Source organism: Choloepus didactylus, chromosome 3 (genome assembly GCF_015220235.1).
Source record: "Choloepus didactylus isolate mChoDid1 chromosome 3, mChoDid1.pri, whole genome shotgun sequence".
Lineage (NCBI taxonomy): Eukaryota > Metazoa > Chordata > Mammalia > Pilosa > Megalonychidae > Choloepus > Choloepus didactylus.
In genome coordinates this window covers 16,016,782-16,035,855 of record NC_051309.1, presented here as the reverse complement: position 1 = coordinate 16,035,855, position 19,074 = coordinate 16,016,782, and the positions used below count along the sequence as shown (strand labels likewise).

General features: G+C 44.5%; 2 protein-coding genes across 5 annotated transcripts in view; both read left to right on the top strand.

The window, feature by feature from the left end:
* PROM1 (prominin 1) overlaps positions 1 to 9,563 on the top strand; it is a 149,718-nt gene extending 140,155 nt beyond the window's left edge. For 3 of the 4 annotated variants that reach the window (XM_037829434.1, XM_037829435.1, XM_037829433.1), the window contains exons 23-27: positions 221 to 336; positions 844 to 867; positions 1,251 to 1,319; positions 7,871 to 7,906; positions 8,573 to 9,563. In XM_037829434.1, coding sequence (XP_037685362.1) covers positions 221 to 336; positions 844 to 867; positions 1,251 to 1,319; positions 7,871 to 7,886 — 225 coding nt within the window. In that variant the 3' untranslated portion in view covers positions 7,887 to 7,906; positions 8,573 to 9,563. The remainder of the gene's footprint in view (positions 1 to 220; positions 337 to 843; positions 868 to 1,250; positions 1,320 to 7,870; positions 7,907 to 8,572) is intronic. The other variant, XM_037829437.1, reaches the window with a different exon arrangement.
* Positions 9,564 to 13,907: 4,344 nt separating this feature from the next.
* FGFBP2 (fibroblast growth factor binding protein 2) lies at positions 13,908 to 16,333 on the top strand. Its single transcript, XM_037828904.1, has 2 exons — positions 13,908 to 14,633; positions 16,274 to 16,333. The coding sequence occupies exon 1, from the start codon at positions 13,946 to 13,948 to the stop codon at positions 14,603 to 14,605; it is 660 nt and encodes a 219-aa protein (XP_037684832.1). The 5' UTR covers positions 13,908 to 13,945; the 3' UTR covers positions 14,606 to 14,633; positions 16,274 to 16,333.
* The last annotated feature ends 2,741 nt before the right edge of the window (positions 16,334 to 19,074 follow it).

Genomic DNA, 19,074 nt, shown 5'->3' with positions numbered 1-19,074 from the left:
CCTACTCAAGGTTTTTAGAAAGCTTAAATGAATTAAAATAATAGGCATCACTTTATACAGTGGCTGGGCCATATTAAGTTCAGAAATTGATTCAAAGAACAAAATGAAAACTCATTTTTTAAAAATTGCAAAAAAAATTTGTTTTTCCCAAACAATTACTGTTTTCCATTTCCCATTCTTAGGCATTTAATCATCCTGATTCTTTTTTTTTTTTTTGTAGAATTTGTTTTGGTTTGGCATAGGAAATGCTACAATATTTTTACTTCCGGCTATCATTTTTGCGGTAAAGCTGGCCAAGTACTATCGTCGAATGGATTCGGAGGATATGTATGATGAGTAAGTATGAGATTTCCCGCCAAGGGGAGGTGAGTGGTGTTGATTTCTAAGTGGTGCTGCCTTCAAAGAGCTGCTAAGGATGTGCTCGATGCAATTATACTTGAAATTTTTTAAAATATAGTGGGTCATCCCCACTCAAGTGTTTTGTTTGTATAGATTTTGTAATGCTTATTTTGATGATTATTTTCTTCTTGTTTAATATTCTCAGCTTCCTTAACCAGGCTTTCTGTTTTTTGCTTGCAGTTCCTCTGTCCCAGGGACTTGGCATTTTACTTTATGATAACTGTTTTTACTAGTTTTCATTTGGCTCTCTAGTCTACCCTTCACTCTGTGTCTGCTGAATTTATGTGCTTCATTTTTATTTCATTCATCTTCTTCTCAGCATGTGTTTCTCCTGAATTTGCACCCCATTGAGCATCTGTATTAGAATAAGAAGGCAGGGGGTGCAGCTGTTGCACTTTAATAGTAATAAAAAAATAACTGTATCTCCCTTTTTGTATTTTATAGTGTTGAAACTGTACCCATGAAAAAGTAAGCCTTTTTTTTTTTAAACCATTTTCATAAGCGGGGACTGGGGATGTTATTATTATTATTTGATGGACATTTTTAATTTTTAATCTTAAAATTATATAAAACAATATATGTGCCCAGATAAAAATCAATCCAGAAGCCTCTTAAAAAGAGTGCTGCTGGCCCATAGACAGTGTCGATTAATGAAACTTTTATATGTTAAATTAATTAATATACAAAGTAGTTGTTTTAGTATTTAGTGATTAAAGGTAGCGGAATGTAAAAATATACCCTTTTTACCTTCTGTGTAGAGTTAACATTTTGTCACAAACTTCATGATCATTACATTGTCTTTGTAATCTGTGATGTAAATTCTTCGTCTGAAATATTTATTTTTGTTACAGTATGGAATATGGTAATAATGGTTATCATAAAGATCATTTATATGGTATTCCCAATCCTGTTATGACAAGGTAAAGCAAAAGTCTGAAAGTGCATGCCTTTCCTGTGTTAAACGTCGGGTCTTTTGTGGATCAGATGGAAATTCTTTGCATGCTGTTAATTCTACTTGCTTTTCTCTGCATGATTCTCTGTTAATGTTCAGTCTTCAATCATGCCATACATAGCATTTGATTGTGTCATACAGTTAAATATTCAGTTGATTTCTTGATAACAGAATTGTTCAGTAACTGAAATTCGATGTCATCTTAAAATGCTATGTATCACCATAGATCATTAAGGATTAAATGTATGTGCACCTCCCATTTAGCATTTTTCTGCACCAAATAAACTCTTAAGTAGTTAGAGTCTATAAAATTTTCCTTCCTTCCTTCCTTCCTTCCTTCCTTCCTTCCTTCCTTCCAGTAAATTAGCTATAATCAACCAGAAAAAGAACCCCAACCCTTCCTCCAAAATCTTTATGAATTTACATTCTCTAGAATTAAGAAGCTTTCTGTGGTTCTGGATATTTATCAGGTAACTCTGAGCATTAACTGCCAGGGTAATGCTGAACTAAAAATTCAGACCCACGCTGTACCCACCTGCTCAGAGAAATGGGCCCAGAAAGCAGAGGCTGCCATATCAGTGGTCATCTTCAGTGAGCGTGGCCTCTGCAGCCATCCCCACAGCTGTCCGGGAGGTGGTGTCCTTTGTCCCCTCTCCCCCAACCCCAAGTGATATCTCAGGCACAAAGAAATGAGTCTAATGTCGTTGGGTAGGGGGATCCACCTTGTCTGAGCCCCGTGCCCCACAAGGGAGCCAGTATCTCTGGTAGCAATTCCAAAGGCAGAGCTTCCAGGATTCCCACTGGGAAGCATCCAGTTAAAAAAGTCACTGCATTCAGGGAAGACAAACTTTCGGCTTCCCAGCCCAGATGCATTTTACCAGTCAGGGGCCATGTTCACGTTAAGCATTGTTGCCTAGTAACACAGTTGACAATCCACCTTTGACAGGTTTCAAGAAGAACAGAACCAGAAAGATATAAAAGTTTGCCCTTTCAGAAGGATGAAGGGTTTACCCAATTTTAAAAAGTTGAATATTATAAAAATTTAAGAACTTTTTCTCTTAATTTGCCAATTAGGAGGAGAGAAATGGTGATAAGAAAGAGGGACAACTAAATTCTGAAATGGCAAATTAATTTCATCTCATTTACTACTTCCCTTATGCTAGACTTGGTTCTAGAGTGCTGTGTTGTGAGGGATTTGAAAGCGTATTCAAGACGGATACCAGTTAGGGGTGTTTGCTCCGGGGAGAAGAGAACGTGCCATTGCGTGTGTCACATACTTATTTTTTATGGTATTAGGTGCTTGGAAGGTATTTATATCTAGGGAATGAAATTGTCAAAGTCTAAGGAGAGTTGTTCTCAACTACATATATTCCCCTAAAATTAAATCTTGTAGGATTTTTTTTTTTTTTCTGTTTGTAGAATTGGTACATTGCACTCGCCTCCTTGCTGTAAAGTCTCGAAAGCATTCTTTTCCAGAAAGTGTTGTTGAGTGCTGCTTGGAGGACCCAATGGAGAGAGGCAGGCCTGGGTGGAAGGCTGTCAGAGGTTGGGTTTTCTTGAAGCAACATTGAGATGGAGTTTGGGGTACAAGCTGTTGATGAGAACCCGTACCAATTGAAGGAAGGGAGGGGAAGCAGGATTGTGCAGAGGGAGAAGTTGACAAAGCTTCCACCCACCTGGTTTTGAGATCTGGAACAAGAATTGCCTATCAAGAGCTGCACATGTTGAGTCAAACTGGTTGGGCCTTTATACCCCCACAATGGGCCAAGCTGGCTGGATCACTGGGTATGGGCCTCCTGGGAAGGACGAGACCTCGGACAGAGCAGTTTTCTGCAGCTGAGCCAGACATTGAAGAATCTGATAGCTGGAGGCCACCGCCTCCCCACTGGCCACAAATCCCTCATAGAAGGGAATCGAGAAGATGCGATTCCATGCTATCTGAGAGGGAAACAACTGGTAGATCTGGAAGTGTGTGCTACACCCAAGAAATCCCTCTGCAGGTGAAAGGGAAGTGTCAGTGTGAGATATGGTATCTGAGATGCCAGGAACCTCAACACGTGGACCCTAGTTTATTTAGAAATGGTCATCAGAGCTGGCCAGACTTCCACTAATTCTCAGCCTCTGAGCTGAATGCTGTGGAAGTTGGCAGGTCTCTGACATTGCCCAACTTGTCATGCTCCTGTTCCTGCCCTTTCCCACAGCCACAGAGCCCCTTCACTGAGGGGCAGATTTCTGTTGCCAGCAAAAATGAGAGACAGGGGCCACTCAGGGCTGGGGAGGCCTTGTTTTCTAGAGTAAAAGTATCGATTCCCTAGGCTTAAGAACCTTGGCTGTGGTTCTTGTTATTCATCAGTTTACCCACATAACTTGGACATTTGGCAACTCTTGGATGTAACTTCTGTACAGGAGGAGGAAATGATGGTAGCAAACATGGAAAAGAAATTCATAATTGCAGTCTGTGTTGAGAAATAATCACTGCTCTCCACCCTTGCTAACAAACATTTCATTTTGGGTTATTAATGTTGAAATTCAAAAACAGATGCAGTGCCCCAGTTGTATTATAAGTACCTTGTTATGTTCCTATTGATGCCTTAATTTGAACATTTTCACTGCCCCAAAATTGTGAATTGTAAGTTAATAAATCCCCATTGTAAAAGTCAATGCATTTCTGGTATATTGCATTCCAGCAGCTTTAGCAAACTGAAATGCTGCTCATTTTGTATTACAAATGCAATTAAAGTCTTTGCAGTTCTCAAAAAAAAAAAAAATTAATTAATTAATACCTAGTAATTCTACTTTAACACATATTTGAACCACCTGTCCTTTTGAGGAACATGGCACTTCACATCTCTGTGAAGGATGGAGCTAGGTCGTTAACAGTCCACAATAAATTTGAGTTCTTTCTACTTGGTGAAACCATTCATATCTGGGCTGATTTTCTATAGTATAATTCCAAGAGCACATTGAAGAGCTTTTGGCTTCAACAAGAGAAAAATACCAATGACTGACTGTGACCCTATGTAAGTTCCCCTGCAGCGTCTTGCATCCCAACAGTTAAATCAGGATTCACATCCTACCTGAATATTCCACTATTCAGTGAGAACTTTGGTAGATTTCTTAGATCTTCAGTTTTCCCAGACCCAGTAGACAAGGAAATGCAGTGAGTCTTGAGTCAATTTATAATCAGGAAGCAAGAAAATTAAATCTCAGGAACTCTAGGGACAGGACATCGAGACTCATTTCTATTCCTCTGAGCCCCTCAAGGAAGACTCTGGGATCTGAGTCTGGGGTAAATCCTCACTCAGCCTACTTGTGTACTTGGGTCATTGTGGAAGAGCCATTTCATTTCCTTGAGCCTCAGTTTCCTTACCTGTAAAAGGGGAACAATAAGAGCCCCATTTGCATAGGGCTGTGATGCTTAAAGGAGCTAACTGTGGTAACCCTTTTACAGTGTAAGCCCTTAATTAAGGGCTTGTTGTTAATGACTATAGCAATAATCTTGTTTTCTTGTCCTGGTTATTTCCTTGACATTTCTGATGGAACTGAGAGGCGGTTTGGAAGATAAATGTGATCATCTGATCTGTTAGCATAGCTGGTTCCACTCAGCCTCAGATTGATCCAGTCTACAGATGTTAACAAAGACACCCCAAGCGACCTTCTGTACCAAATAAGCCTGAATTTTGAAGCCTTTACACATTCTGGCATCTGTGTTCTTACCCAGTGTTACTGCTAAAGGTTTTCAGATGATGCTGGTGTCTCAAGACAGAAATATATTCAGGAGCAAAATGATCAGGAATATGGAAAAAAGTAGTTGGCTCTTTAAAAAACACCTTCTACAAATCAGGGCACCAATAATTTACCAAGGTAGGAACAATTTGACAACAAATACTGCTTCATAGTGAGTTCCCCTAGGAAATGCTCTTAGGTGGGAACCACGAAGTGAGTGAACTTGGCTGTTGCTTTGGAATGGCAAACTCAATTTCACATAGTAGTTTTTTTCCGTTTCCTTTCATCTTTGTCATTTCTCAAATACACACTTTCATACCCTTTAATTAATCCCTAGAGACTGAAATATTGTGGGACATACATCATCCAGTCTATGGGTTATTTGCTTGCTTGTTTTTGCACGAAGGAAAAGGCAACCCGGCTTTCCTAGAAGCCCGATTAGCCTGGATTTTCATCCCAAAGATGCTTTTGTCTCCCACACAAAGGTCTGCGTAGGGAGTGGAAACATTTCTCTTGGGGAGTATTGATGACTGGCTTCTGAACCTTCCACCTGGCCTTGGTAGATCATGGGACTCATGCAAGTTGCTTTCTTTCTCCCTCCAGGGAATTCTATGAACTCTTTAGTGTTGTGAACTTAGCCTTTAGCTCTAGCCACAGATCAAGAGAGCAAGTTGCTTTCTGCAGGGCACAGAGGTTGAGAGAAGTGGACCCCAGCATTGCCCAGCACCCTAGGAGTCGGGGCAGGCTTGCTGCTCCCCTCGATCTGCTCAGGCCTCCCCCCAGCCCTCGCGGCCTGTGGGCATCTCCCCTTTACAGAGGAGACTCGGAGAAGTGAGACCTGGGCCTGAGATCCCAGAACCAGTCTGAGGCTGGGCTGAGATTTGAACTAACTAAGGGAATATTCTTTCTCCTAAAAAGGGGGGCAAAAGAAGAGGTCTCAAGAAGGAGGTAGAAAAGCACAGAGAGATTGGATAACTTGTCCGTTCTTCACTCTGAAAACTACCAAGATGACAGAAGTGTTAACAATGTCGGGAAAAAAAATACTATGGGGTGGGTCAAACAGCAGATGTCTACCAATCTTCTGGTTCCTTCTACCATAGAAGCTTCCTTTACTTTGTCCTGAGGATTCATAGATAGAAGGGGGAAGAGTCTGCAGAGCTACAGCCCCACAAGTCCAAGAGGAAATGGGTGATTACAGGGAATGTGGAAGGAGCAAGCCTGGGCTGCGAGCTCTGGCCACTGGGTCTGTAGGGATCCTTAGATCCTCTCCCCATGTTTAAGGCTCCAGGTCTTAGGGGGTCAGGGCCTTTCTTTTTCAGCAAAGCCCATAGTGCATCATTGGCAAATAGATTCCACCTCTTGGGCCACCTCCACCTGTTGGTCCAGGCTGCCCGGAGCCCTTTGCTGAGAGAGATCTGGAGACCGAATCCAAACCAGGTCTGCCATGCTGCGACGAGGGTGTGGCCTCTCCTCTGGGGAGGGGCGGGTCCTGTCCGCACGGGTCGGTTTCCTTTATTTCTCTGTGCTGGCCGCCCCATCCTCATGATCGCAAGTAATTTGGACCTGTTGTTCCCTTCACATTAGTAGCTTCCAGGATTATTTTTAAATTGCACGGATTGGGTCATTCTGCCTACTTTCTGGTTTTGAGCAACCTCTTTGCTCAAAAGAGGTTCCTCTTTGTCAGGAAGGGGTGGTGGAACCTGCCTGGAGGTCCTTGGAGAGGCATGGCTGGGTGGAGGAGAAGAACCAGCGGTGCAGTTAATGTGCACAGCATCCAAATATCCCCCTGCACGAAAAGGCAGAAGTGGACATGTCTTGGGAGCTGCAGGAATCCCAATACGTGGGGGGCCTTAGCTCCTTAGAAATGACCCCAAAGCCTGTAGTCTGGCAGCCCCAGAGCAGAGGGCCGTGGATCCCCTTTCCCACTGAGCCTCCAAGTTCCTTCAGTAAGGAGTTTGCTTCTCCACTGAAAGCATAAATAAAGAGCCCAGGAAGAGCCACATATGGTCAAACGTGTAGTTTCCAAAGTAAAGCACCTCAGAGCCTAAGAAGGAATGGCTCTGCCATCGGTGCTTTGGACACTTTCCATGCACTACCACCCCCAAATCTTGTGGTTCTCAGCAGCGCCTGGGCTGGCAGGGCCAGGCGTATCCCGAGGTTCAGGCAGGTTGTGATTTGCCCAGAGTCACCATGGGGAGCGAGTCAGACCAGCATCCACACCGCAGACCTTCCCGACAGAGTTTGCTTGTCTCTCCCTAGTTTTTTGATTGTCAAAGCCATGCTCAGGGAATAATCTCAGAAGACAGGAGGGCCACTGCTGATTGTTCACCCAGGGGGGCGCTTAGAGGAAATGCACACCCTTGCGTCTGGCACCTGGGGCTCCGCTTGTAGCCAGGCTCCTGCAGAACTTGCAGGGCTTCTGTCTTCCAGTCCCAGCGCTGACGGATTAGTGGTCGTGGGCAGGGGCTGGCTTCTGCCAGTTGGCACTAGCGTGACATCTTCTGTGCCTAGTCTTAGCAGCCGTTACCACTTTTCACCCAAGACTGCACATGGTCACAGTTCTTCTGTTTATAGCTTGTTTCACTATCCTTTCCTTAAGCAGTAGAAATGAAAGCTAGAAGCATGCAACCTTTTCTTTATCTGAAGTATTCTTCCCGATAAACTCTCTGAAGTATGATCTGTATCTGTCAGTGCCCTTTATTTGTGTGGCTGCTTCTCAGCACAGAGGTTGTGGTTTTCCCTGCCACTTTGCTTGGAAGGTTATATATATGTATTTTTTTTTTTTTTTTTTAGCACTCTGGGACATTGATAGCTGTTAGATTGCTTGAGGTAAGTTTAATAACTTTTGTGTAAGAATTTATAGGGCTTACAGAGTAGTTTTTCATTTTTGGAACACTAAAAGCATACAATTGACATAGCTACCCTTAACATTTTAAGGGGAAATTTTAGGTCAAAGTACAAGTCATACAGTGTAATTACATATATAGCATATAGTATATTTAACATAATATATATGTATATATACACAGTGACCATGTGCTAATAAATATATACAACCCCTGTATATAATATATGCATATATATTTATACACACAATGACTATGTGTATGCATATAGTAAAAAAATATGATTTTTTTCACTTAAAGCAAAAAATAGTAAAAAATAAGATCTGGAAATATATGTAGCAACTATGTATCACAAGTATTATAGACTTGCAAAAGTTTTGTACGTTTCTATATTTATTTATTCATTTATTTATTTTGCAACAAGCATGTATTTCTGTGACTGAAAGAAGCTATTTCAGAAACTAAAATAATAATGAGGTAACCCAAATGAGGCTGCAGCCAGAAAACTGCTTCTTGAACAAATTTACCTTTTCTGTAGGGGTTGGCTCCTGGTGGGGACCGTTTTAGGATTCTGCCTTCCTGGTTGTCTCTTTAATAGTTCTAATCATTCAGAGCCAGTTTCTAACATGTTGTGTGGCTTTCCTTACAGCACTAAGACCCTCAAAGCGGAAAAGACCACAGACTTTTGATAGCGCCTGGGGCTGCAAGCACTTCCCCAATCTAGGAAGACTTCCCAGCTGACCTGGGGATTCGGGGGGCCCCGAGGAGACCCCTCTGGGGAAGACGCCATCCATGTCCCGGCAGTGCTTTGTTGGGAATGAGCACAATTACACTGATGGTCCATGTCTTCATCACCACTCAAGGATGATCCCTGTTTATTTTTTGCTTTTTTATTTTTTACACTGGGTTTCTATTTCAACCCTATAACATAGGGTGTGTATATTTCCATTTGATGCATTTCTGTGTCAAACAGCTATTCGAATGTGATGGCTTGATTTTAACCTAGTGTCATATTAAGAGTGTGCTAAACATAGCACCAGTTTACAGGAAAGATGCATTTTATGTAGGGTAAACTTTGTATAGACCTTCTGTCACCCCAGTCAGAGTGTTCTAAACAAATGAGTATTGAATGATTTACTTCCTAAATGAGGTTACCATCATGTCAGTGTTGTTTTGTGGTGGTGTTGAGAATAACCCATTTTCACTAAAAATGGATGAGACCTATAGTATACATGTCCTTTCTCTCTGGTGGTTTACTGCCCACTTTTTCAGAGATTTATCAGGTTCAGTTTGGATCACAGAGAAACCAACATAATTCCATCTAGCAAATTGAAAATGGAGAGAGAAAGACCTGGAAAGAAAAAAAATGCTGTTCATTAGAAAATGGAGTTATTTTAACAGATGCCAAGTACAGTGTATGCTTAAGGGGAGTTTTCTGATTTATAAGCACAAGCATTAATTGGCATGCTGCTGGATAATTTGGTAACAAATGTCATCAGGTTATCCATGAGGATTCTAAAATTTATCAAACAAAATTTAGCATTTATATAATAAAATTCAAAATGTAAGTTTTTTACTAGATCTTTTCATATGCAAATTACCACCCTGATTCAAATCAATAAAAAGGAACTTGAAGAACAGGGTCTGTGCTTTGCTTCCTTGAGTAAACCCAGAGACTGTTCAATTTTAAGTGATGAAATTTAGCTTATGTTCCATGTTTATTCCATGTCCTCCCCCTCATTAAAGTGTCCAAAATATGGAAGTAATGTAAGGTCAGAGCAAATGTCCTCCTTCCTCAAAGAGGCTTGTTGACTCTCCCTGCTTCATCCTGTCCAAAAAAGCCTCATACCTCAATTTTTAGGATCAGAAGCCACTGTAGATTAGGGATCCAAGTAACTGGGATAATATACACACTATTATTATGCCTATTACAGTCAAACTGTGCTTTATCTGATGTCCTCCTAAATATTCATATGAAATTTTTTTTTTTACACACAGTAGTTTTGCAATTTGAACAAAGTAAGCTATATTTTATATAATTCTTTTAGAATTATATAAAATGGGGACCCCATTCAAAATTCACATTATTCAAGCCAACTGAATTTATTATACCATTGCTTAATGCTTGCAACTTTTATCTGTTTATTTCTGAATATATCCTGTGTCACGCACACAAGCAGCAAGATACGGTCTTAAAGGCCTCATCTTTTAGAAAAAAAATAGGCCTTTCCTCAACCCCACGGGACACCCTGAGCATCAGTGCAACATGATTTCTCTCTCCCCTCCCCTTCACAAATAATTTTCTCGAAAGAATTGTTGACACCTGTCTCTCTCCACTTTCTCACCTCCATCCATCCTTCAGCCCGCTGTGATCTGGTTACTACCCTACTGCTCCTTTGAGGGGCTCCTGGTGCACCTTCTCCCTTTTCCTTGGTGACTTAATTCACTCTCCTGGCTTCATCTGCCCTTGTCGTTCTCAGAACGTTTTATCTCGAGCCACAGTAGAGCTCCAGGAACCCTTGTGCCCACTGTACACTCTATCCGGATGTCCCACAGATACTTTGAAATAACTTCAACTAGAGGTCAGCAAACCTTTTCTGTAAAGGGCCAGATAGCAAAATATTTTACAGTCCCTGTTGCAACTGCTCCACTCTGCCATCGTGGCACGAAAGCAGCCATAGACAGTACGTAAACAAATGGACATGGCTACATGCCAGTAAAACTTTTAAGAAAACAGGTGGGCCAGACCTGGCCCTGGGCCGTGGTTTGCTGAACCCAGCCTTGAACCAGGCTCCTGCCCTTTACTGCACTCTACCACTACCTCCACCACCACCGCCACCGCCATGCTGGCTCCTGCCTCTAGGTTCCCTTTCTTGAATTACTCAGCCTTTGCCCTATCTCTTGAGCCAGGGGAATCAACCAAGTCTGCTGTCTCTGTCCCTTCCTGCCCACTCCATCACAGGAGGAGGAATCTTCCTCTCCACCCTGTGTCTTCCTCTCCATCGCCCCTCTGCTGCCATCACACAGGCTTTCGTGATGCTCTCGGTTCTGTGGCTTCTCTCTGAGGCTGCTGGCCCCTGTGTTTTGGCTGGACATATGGTTTCTAGACCCCATTCCCTAGGCTCCCTTGCAGCTAGATGTGGCCAAGTGACTGGGCAAAGGCCAATGGCAAGTGAGGGAAAGTATGCAGAGTGTCTACTAAGACACAGCTGCTTGCTCTGGACTCTTTCCACCGGCTGGGAAGTGGTGACAACCAGACAGACCTTGGAAGGTCAAATGTTAAGGTGGAATAACTGCCTGGCAGCCCTGTACCTCTCATCTCTTGACCATGAGAAAAAAATAAACTTATATCTTATTTAAGGCACAGTAATTTGGATCTTTGTTATGGCAGCTCAGACCACACAGCTAGCTTGGTCATGGCAACATCTTGCCGACTAACTTCCCTGCTTATAGCCTTGCACGCACTACCCTCCAATCCTTTCTCAACATTGCAATTACATACATCTTATAAAATGCAAATCTGATCACGTGCCTCCCCAGCTCAAAGATGGACAAGCAATACGAAAATGATGGCAATCAGTACTTTTCAGAAATGTAAAGTAGGAAGCAGTGATGGAGTAACCAATGGGGTGGTCAAAGGAGGCCTCTGCAAAAGTGGCAGGAAAGTTTTCCAGGCAGCAAAACAGCTAATGCAAAGGCCTTGTGGATTGGCCTGTACAAAAAGCAAAATGGAGAAAAAGGTGACTACAGCTTTCTTTTGATAATTTCCCATCACCTTCCAAATAAAATCAAAACTCAGTAGGAAGTAGGGAATCACTGGCCATAAGCGCAGGGCTGCCATGTGTGGTGGGTGGGGCTAAACCCCACCTGCCCACCTCTGGCCACCACATGGGAGGGGGCTTGGAGACCCTCCAGAGGCGTCTCAATCTGATTGACACAGGGGCTCTATCCCCTGGCTGCGTCTTCTGCCCTCTGATGCTGGTGGGCGTGGGGGGTGCCTTGGTGGCACCGGTACAAAGTGCCGGGTGGTTGGTGCAGGGGCTGCAGGACCACTTCTCCAGCCTCCCCTCTTGCCACTGACTCCTTGCCCTGGACATCTTGGTCACAGACATCACTCATGACCCATATACCTGGAGCTCGCCCCTTTACCGCCATCTTTGGGAACCTGACCTACCCCTTCCTCATCCAACCAATTGACTTACTTGTCTGGCCAAGCACAGATCAGGCACCATTTCCTGGGCACTGGGGCAGGTGCCCTCTTCTGGGAGGCTGGACAGAGCCCTGAACACTCACTGGCTACGAAAGCTTGGCCTGGTTTTAGTTCTAGCTCCGTGGATTCTTCTCAGGACCCAGGCTGTCCACATGGAATGGAGGCTGTGCAAGTATTTTTTAGTTATATGATATTAGGTTTGAGCATAGGATCTTTGGGTGGTGAGATGGATAAAGGCAGAATACTTCGTTACTTACAGCTCTGGAGAGAAGGTTGCCATGCAGGCCACACGGGGTGGCACCTGGGGACAGGGTAAGAGCAAGCTGGACCCAGAGGAGGGGGCTTAAGAGTGGTAGGATTAGCTAGATTTCAAAGGTTCCCAATGGATGGGCTAATTTGAATAATTTCATGGGCTCTGGGGTGTACGGGCCGTCCCTAGCTGTTTGGTACTTGGCCTTGGGTTGGTGATGGGGGTCCTGGACTACGGGAGCCTGTATTAGTTTCCTGGCTGCCAAAACAAATACCCTACAATGGGTTGGTTTAGACAATGGGAATTTATTGGCTCACGGTTTCCGAGGCTGTAAGGCTGGCTTCCTCCCGGGGTTGGTACCTTCTGGCTAGCGGGCACGCTTGGGGTTCCTCGGCTTTTCCTTCATACAGCAACGCACAGGGTGGCGTCTTCTCCTTTCCCTTCCAGTTCAGTTAACTTCCAGCTTCTGACTGCTTCCCCCAGCTTATCGCTCTAACTTTCACTCTGTATATCAAGTTTCCCAGTAATCCAGATTAAAGATTCAGTGGGGCCACACTGTAACTGCAGTAACATGATGAAGAGATCTTATTAGCAATGGGTCCATGCCCACCAGAATGCAGACAAAGACCAAGAATATGTTCAAACTGGGGTGCACAATTCAATCCACCTCTGGTCCCAATAAGGAGAGTGGTTGGGGTGTGGACTTAATCGGCTGCTCAAGAAAGGGAACAGACAGTCCTCTAGCCAGGGCCTCAGAGCTGGGTCAAGACAGCCTTGAAGAAACACAACAACTATACTATAGCAACACTCCATGACTCCGGGTTCCATGTGGGAATGTCAAGATTCAATCCCTCAAACTCAACTCGGACTCCTTGTGTGTGTCCAGGCAGGGAGCTGGGCTCTAGGCTACAGCACTGGCAAGACAGCCCTGGGAGGCTCCGGGGGACTTTCAGCCCCGAGGGCCTTTGTGTTTGGCACACGCTCTCACACACCCTTAAAAAAAGGAAACCCCGCAGGGCCTTTTTTCCATTTGCTAGGTCATCTCACAAGACTTGGGGGGGCTCAATTACCTGGCATCCCCCAAGAGGGGACCTCTGAGGCAGAGGGGAGAGCCTCGAAACAGCCCAGGCCACAAGCCACAAACCTCTCCAGAGCTCCTCTGCCCCAACTTGGCAGATCCCAAAATTTTGTTTGAACAAGGAAGACCGTTCCTTTACAAGCATCAAGTATATACAAGTAACAGAACTCCCTACTGTTAGAAAAATGCAAATCCCCAAATCCCAAATTGTGTGTGTGACACAAGAAGAGCCATTGACTCACCCGCTCTCCTGACGTGCCCAGGAAGGCTGTTACCTCGGCTTGAGGTCGGCTACACCTGGTGGCCAGTCCCCTCTTGCCAGATGCTACACACCCAAGTGTGTGCGTGCGTGTCTTTCTTTAGCTCAGGAACACCCTGGCCGCCCTCGTAGAGAAAGAGTCCTTTGTGCAGCGCCCTTTAAAGGGTGATTTGTCCGGCTCGACGTCCTCTCTCCAGGCTGCAGGCAGGCTCACCGGACGTCACCATGAGGCTCGTCCCCTGCCTCCTGCTGGTGGCCTTGTGTGGCCTGCGGGCCTTGGGCCAGACCCCAAAGCAGAAGCAAGGAGGCCACGGGGAGGAATTCCACTTCCAGACGCGAGGGGAAGACTCCTGTACTATGCGCACCAGTGGCCTAGGGGACGTCCAGCTCCGCATCAAGTGTCGCAACCAGGACACGGCATACTGGTGCGAGTACAGAGGGCAGCCCAGCATGTGCCCTGCCTTCACCGCCAACCCCAAGCCATACTGGGAACAAGTCCTGCAGGAGCTGAGGCGCCTGAGCCACGCGTGCCAGGGGTCCCCCGTGCTGAGGCCGTCCGTGTGCCTGAAGGCAAGTCCCCAGGCGTACCTGAAGTTGGTGGCCTCCAGCCTCCAGGGCAGCCCAGCTCCTCAGCAGCACCCTGACACAGCCACGAGGCCACCTCCACAGCCCACGGCCCCAGCGAAACCCGGGAATGCAAGCCAGCTTGGACAGGGCTCTGTGGAAAAGCTGGAAGAAGCCAGGCCCACCACCCAACCCACGGTCAAGGCCACCCAGCCGGGGCCCAGGCCCGGAGGGGATGACACAGAGAAGCTGGCCAGAGAACTCTTCTGGGCGTTCCTTCAGGCCGTCTACGCCACTGTTATCCGCTTCTTCCAAGGGTGACAGAGAAGGAGAAAGGGCTCCCTTGCAGGTAACCCTCTGCCTTACTCATATAACCTAACAGAGAAGGATTAAGGGGCGCTTAGGGCTTTTCACAGCTGCTGCTCCTGCCCCAGATTCTCAGCAGGTGTGTGGGTGCATCTGAAGATGTCTCCTGCAGGGCAGAGGAGATGAGACTGAGGACATCCCACTGGGGCTCAACCCTGGGGGCAAGTGGGAACCCCTGGGAGGCTTTTAAAAATGCTGATGTCGGGCTCTTGCCCCAGACCATTTAATTTCATCAATATCTCAGGAGTGGGGGCCCAGGCATTTGAATCTATGTATTTTAATCACCCCCCAGTGATTCCAACGTGCAGCCAAGGTTGCAAATGCTGTTATGGGAAGAACTCCGTGTTACATGGTGGGAACTAGAAACCAGAAGTTGGGAATGCCAGTTAGGGACTTTTCCTACTGAGCCAACAGCTTTTTGTGGCCAGGGTGAGGGCTGGGCGAGGCCGTCCGCAGTCCCGCGTGCGCTGTCATACTTGGCCTTCTTGCCAGAGTTCACGATCACCAGGTGTTCCGCTCAGGGGTTGGGGCGAGGGAGATGTGGGCCTCGCCTCCTAGATCTGATGTGAAGTGGGAAGTGGAAGGAATCGACCTCCTGGAGCCTGAACAGGGAGGTAGGTCCGTGTATGCTGCAGAGCCGGGTTCGAGTTCAGGCTTTACTGCTGACCTCCATGGCACCTTGGAGACATCACTTCACTCCTCTTAGTTTCAGATCCCTGAAACCAAGTTGTGGCGGTGGGAGTGTTTGGTTCAAATAGTCTTCAAAGTCATCATCGTTTTCTTCATTGCATCAGAGAAAAAATAAATTGTTAAGAATAGATTTAATCCTCTCCAAATATTGCTTTGAAGAGACAAAACTTTTTCTCTTGTGAAACCAAAATTTATTCCTGATCTATATCCTTAAATGCACCATCTCCCATTAATTCCAGATACCAGAAAAGAGCTAGTTTACATGGAATTCTAGGCTTGTTTCTGTACATTGAGTTTAAAAGAGACTTTCTGATATTTCTGAGATTTCTCATTTAATCTGTGCAAGAAAAAGGAAAAGCGAAAAAAAAAAAATGTCCTGATAAATATCTGTTTGATAAATAATACCATAAAACAGATTTGCCTTTTTCTGAAAGTGCCAGGGCAGCAGGGAAAGCTGCACTGCACCAGAGTCGGTTTAGTGTTTGCTGCCCTGGGCTGGGGGCTCCTGCCTGTGGGATCATCCGGATCTGTCCCAGAGGAGGGAAGAGATGACTCCAGCCAGAAAGCTCCTTAGTGTTGAGGAGAAAAGCCCCAGGTTTCCTTCTTCTTTTGAAAGTAGATTTTCTTTTTTGTCTTTGTACAAATAATACATGCAGATCATTAAAAAGAAATAATTCAAATGCAACATAAAAGTATAAAGAAGGAAAAAACTTCACCCCAAATCCCACCATTCAGAGGCAAATAATGTTAACACTTTGGGGAGCATCCACCCAGACACCCATCTATGCATATTTATACCAGCAGTTTACACAGATGCACACATATGAGTAAAGCTTCAAAAGACGTCTTGATCCTACAGATAAGCTGCTGCAAATGACAACGAGTTTTTCATCTTCTTTCTTTTCTTTTTTTCTTTTCTTTTTTTTTTTTTAGAGCTGGCCTCTTCCTGGCAGAGAAAAATCCCTTTCTATGCTGCGATGTTTTCAATCCAACATTCTGAACGGGATTTCTAAACAGATTCAACTGCATGAATTCTTGATCTGCAGCATGTCTGAATATTAGAAAAGAAAACTTCCTTCCCTTCAGGAGCTTACAGAGTTCAGTGATGCTAAATGGAACCTGTTCTGGTGGGCCCAAGAGTGAGAAGCATGCACCTCTTTTTTAAAAAGAAGTTTTGCTTTAATTGTCTGTCTTCTATGAAAGTTTAAATATGTAACACATTCATCAACTTCCAGTTTAGCCTTATGAACAAGTCATGAATTTTTCCACATTCCATTGCATGAGAACTTGGACTTATAGTTAGAGAAAATTCAGCAAATAGCACCTATTTGTGTGAGCAGTGAAAGAATGATTTCACAAGTACAACTCTCGCCTTCTAAAAGATAAATAAACCTAGCATCTACAGCTAGCACTTAAATTACCCAATACCAATAACAAAATAGCCAAGTAACAAATAGCAAATAAAGTGGGCTTGAAAGAGAGCAATCCAATTCCCACAGAAATTAAATTAAATTTGCAAAGTTGGAAAGGACAGAACATAAAATTTTATTTGGCATCTGCAAAATAGTGACTCACTAAATTATAATTTTTTTTGCTTTCATCTAAGAACAAATTAATAATCCGCTGCTTGTGGGCATGACTTGGCTCTCCATTTAGCCCAGGGGTGCCTGTTGGGGCTACACAATAGGACCACCTAGGGGAGATTTGTGAAAATACAGAGGCCTGGGTCCCACCCCCAGAGAGGCTGGTATCATCAGTCAGGGATGTGGCCTGAGTGGGTGGATGTTTAACTTTCCCAGGTGATTCTTCTAAGAGACAGCTATTTCATTTTGCTAAAGCTGATGAAATCCAATATACCAGAAATGGGTTGGCTTTTACAATGGGGATTTATGAACTTACAATTTACAGTTCTTAGGCAGTGAAAAATGTCTCAACTCAAGGCATCAACAGGATAATACGTGGACACTGAAGACAGACTGCCGGCATCCTGGACACCTCTGTCACGCGGGAAGGCACACGGCTGGCGTCTGCTGGTCCTTTGCTCCCGGGTTTTGTTGCTTTCAGCTTCTGGCTTCAGTGGCTTCCTGTCTGAGTTTCTGTGGGTCCTCTCTTAGCTTCTCTGGGGCTTTTCCATATGAGCTTCTCTTAATTTCATCTCTTAGCTTCTGTATGTGTTTCATCCTCTTATAAAGGACTCCAGTAAGAGGATCAAGACCCACCACGAATGAGGTGGTTCACATCTCAATTGAAACAACCCAATCTAAAGGTCCCACCCACAATAGGTTTACACCCACAAGAATGGATTAAAAGAACATGGCCTTTTCTGGGGTACATAACAGCTCCAAACTAATACAGCAGCCAAGGTTCAGAAACATTGCCCTAGATTAAAGCAGAATCTCTGGGGTGTATCCCAGACAGCAGCATTTAAAAAAACAAAAATTCCCAGGTAAGTCTCATGTACAACCTGGGATGAAAGCTACTAAAACAGCTTCTATATGTGTTTCATCCACTTAACAAATGTTTGTTTATCATCTACCATGTCCCAAGCACTGTGCAAGACTCTGATGATAAGGGATAGAGAGATTCAGTCTCCACCTGCTAGGAGCTCAGTGTATGGAAACTAAGTTGCCAAGTCTGATGAGTGTATGAGAGGACAAGGAAGGGCATAGGGTGGTGGGGGTCAGGGGGTTGCTGTGTTTGCCATTTTCAAAATATATATACATCAAGCATCTACAATGACACTCTTATTAAATCTATTTATTATAAAGACTCTGTGCCTTTCACTCATTCCTCACCTAATCCTCGCCACCTCCCTCCAAAGTAAAGAGTTTGATTCCTAAATTTAAAATAAGGGACCCGAAGCTTAGAGAGGCGAGTGAGTTGCCCAATATCCCATAGTTTGTAAATGTTTGGACTAGAATGGGAATCCAAGTCCACTCCATTCTTAACCTCGTGGCTTTGGTACAATAAAAATCTCAGGCTGGCCTAGATTTTGGCACAGAGCCTTTTCCACTCAAACTTCAAACTCAGTAGAGCAACTCTGCAGAGCTACAGGACAGAAGCTGCCTGAGTCCCTGAGGCACCGTTTGGAGGACAGCTCCCTGTGGATTAGAAGCATCGTGTTGGACTTCACGTGAGGCAGAAATAAACTTCTAGTGTATTAAGCCCCTGAGATTTGGGGATTTGTTACAGCAACCGGTATTACCCAGCTAATACACTTTGCTATTTCATGGGCTCTATGACCCTGTCAAGTGACACATAATGTCTCTGGGCTGACTTTGGCACTCAGTAGATAACTGGTCAAATTAATTGAATTGGCGAATTGAAACTGGTGGCATGGACCTACGTGAGCTCTGATAGACGTTCTTGCTCTTACATTCAGAGATTCAAGGTGTATTGAGTTGGGGAAGGCACAGGGCCAATTATTGCCCTTCTTACAAGCAATACTCAGTCTGTTGGAAGGATTTAAGAATCCCTGAGAGATGCATCAATTATGGCTGGGGTCAAACCACTTTGAATAAAATGCCTAAGAAAAACATGAGCATGAAAAACCCCTTCCTGTGAGACTAGTTGTAAATATATCCAGGTCTGGGAGCCCCACAATCATTGAGGCCAAAAATCAGCCAAAGACACCCCCCCCCCCCTTTCTCTGCCTGCAAAGCCTGAGTCAGATGCCATCCTGCAAGCAGCCGGGAGGCTTATGCTGTCCTTTTAATAACATATTTTATGTTCCC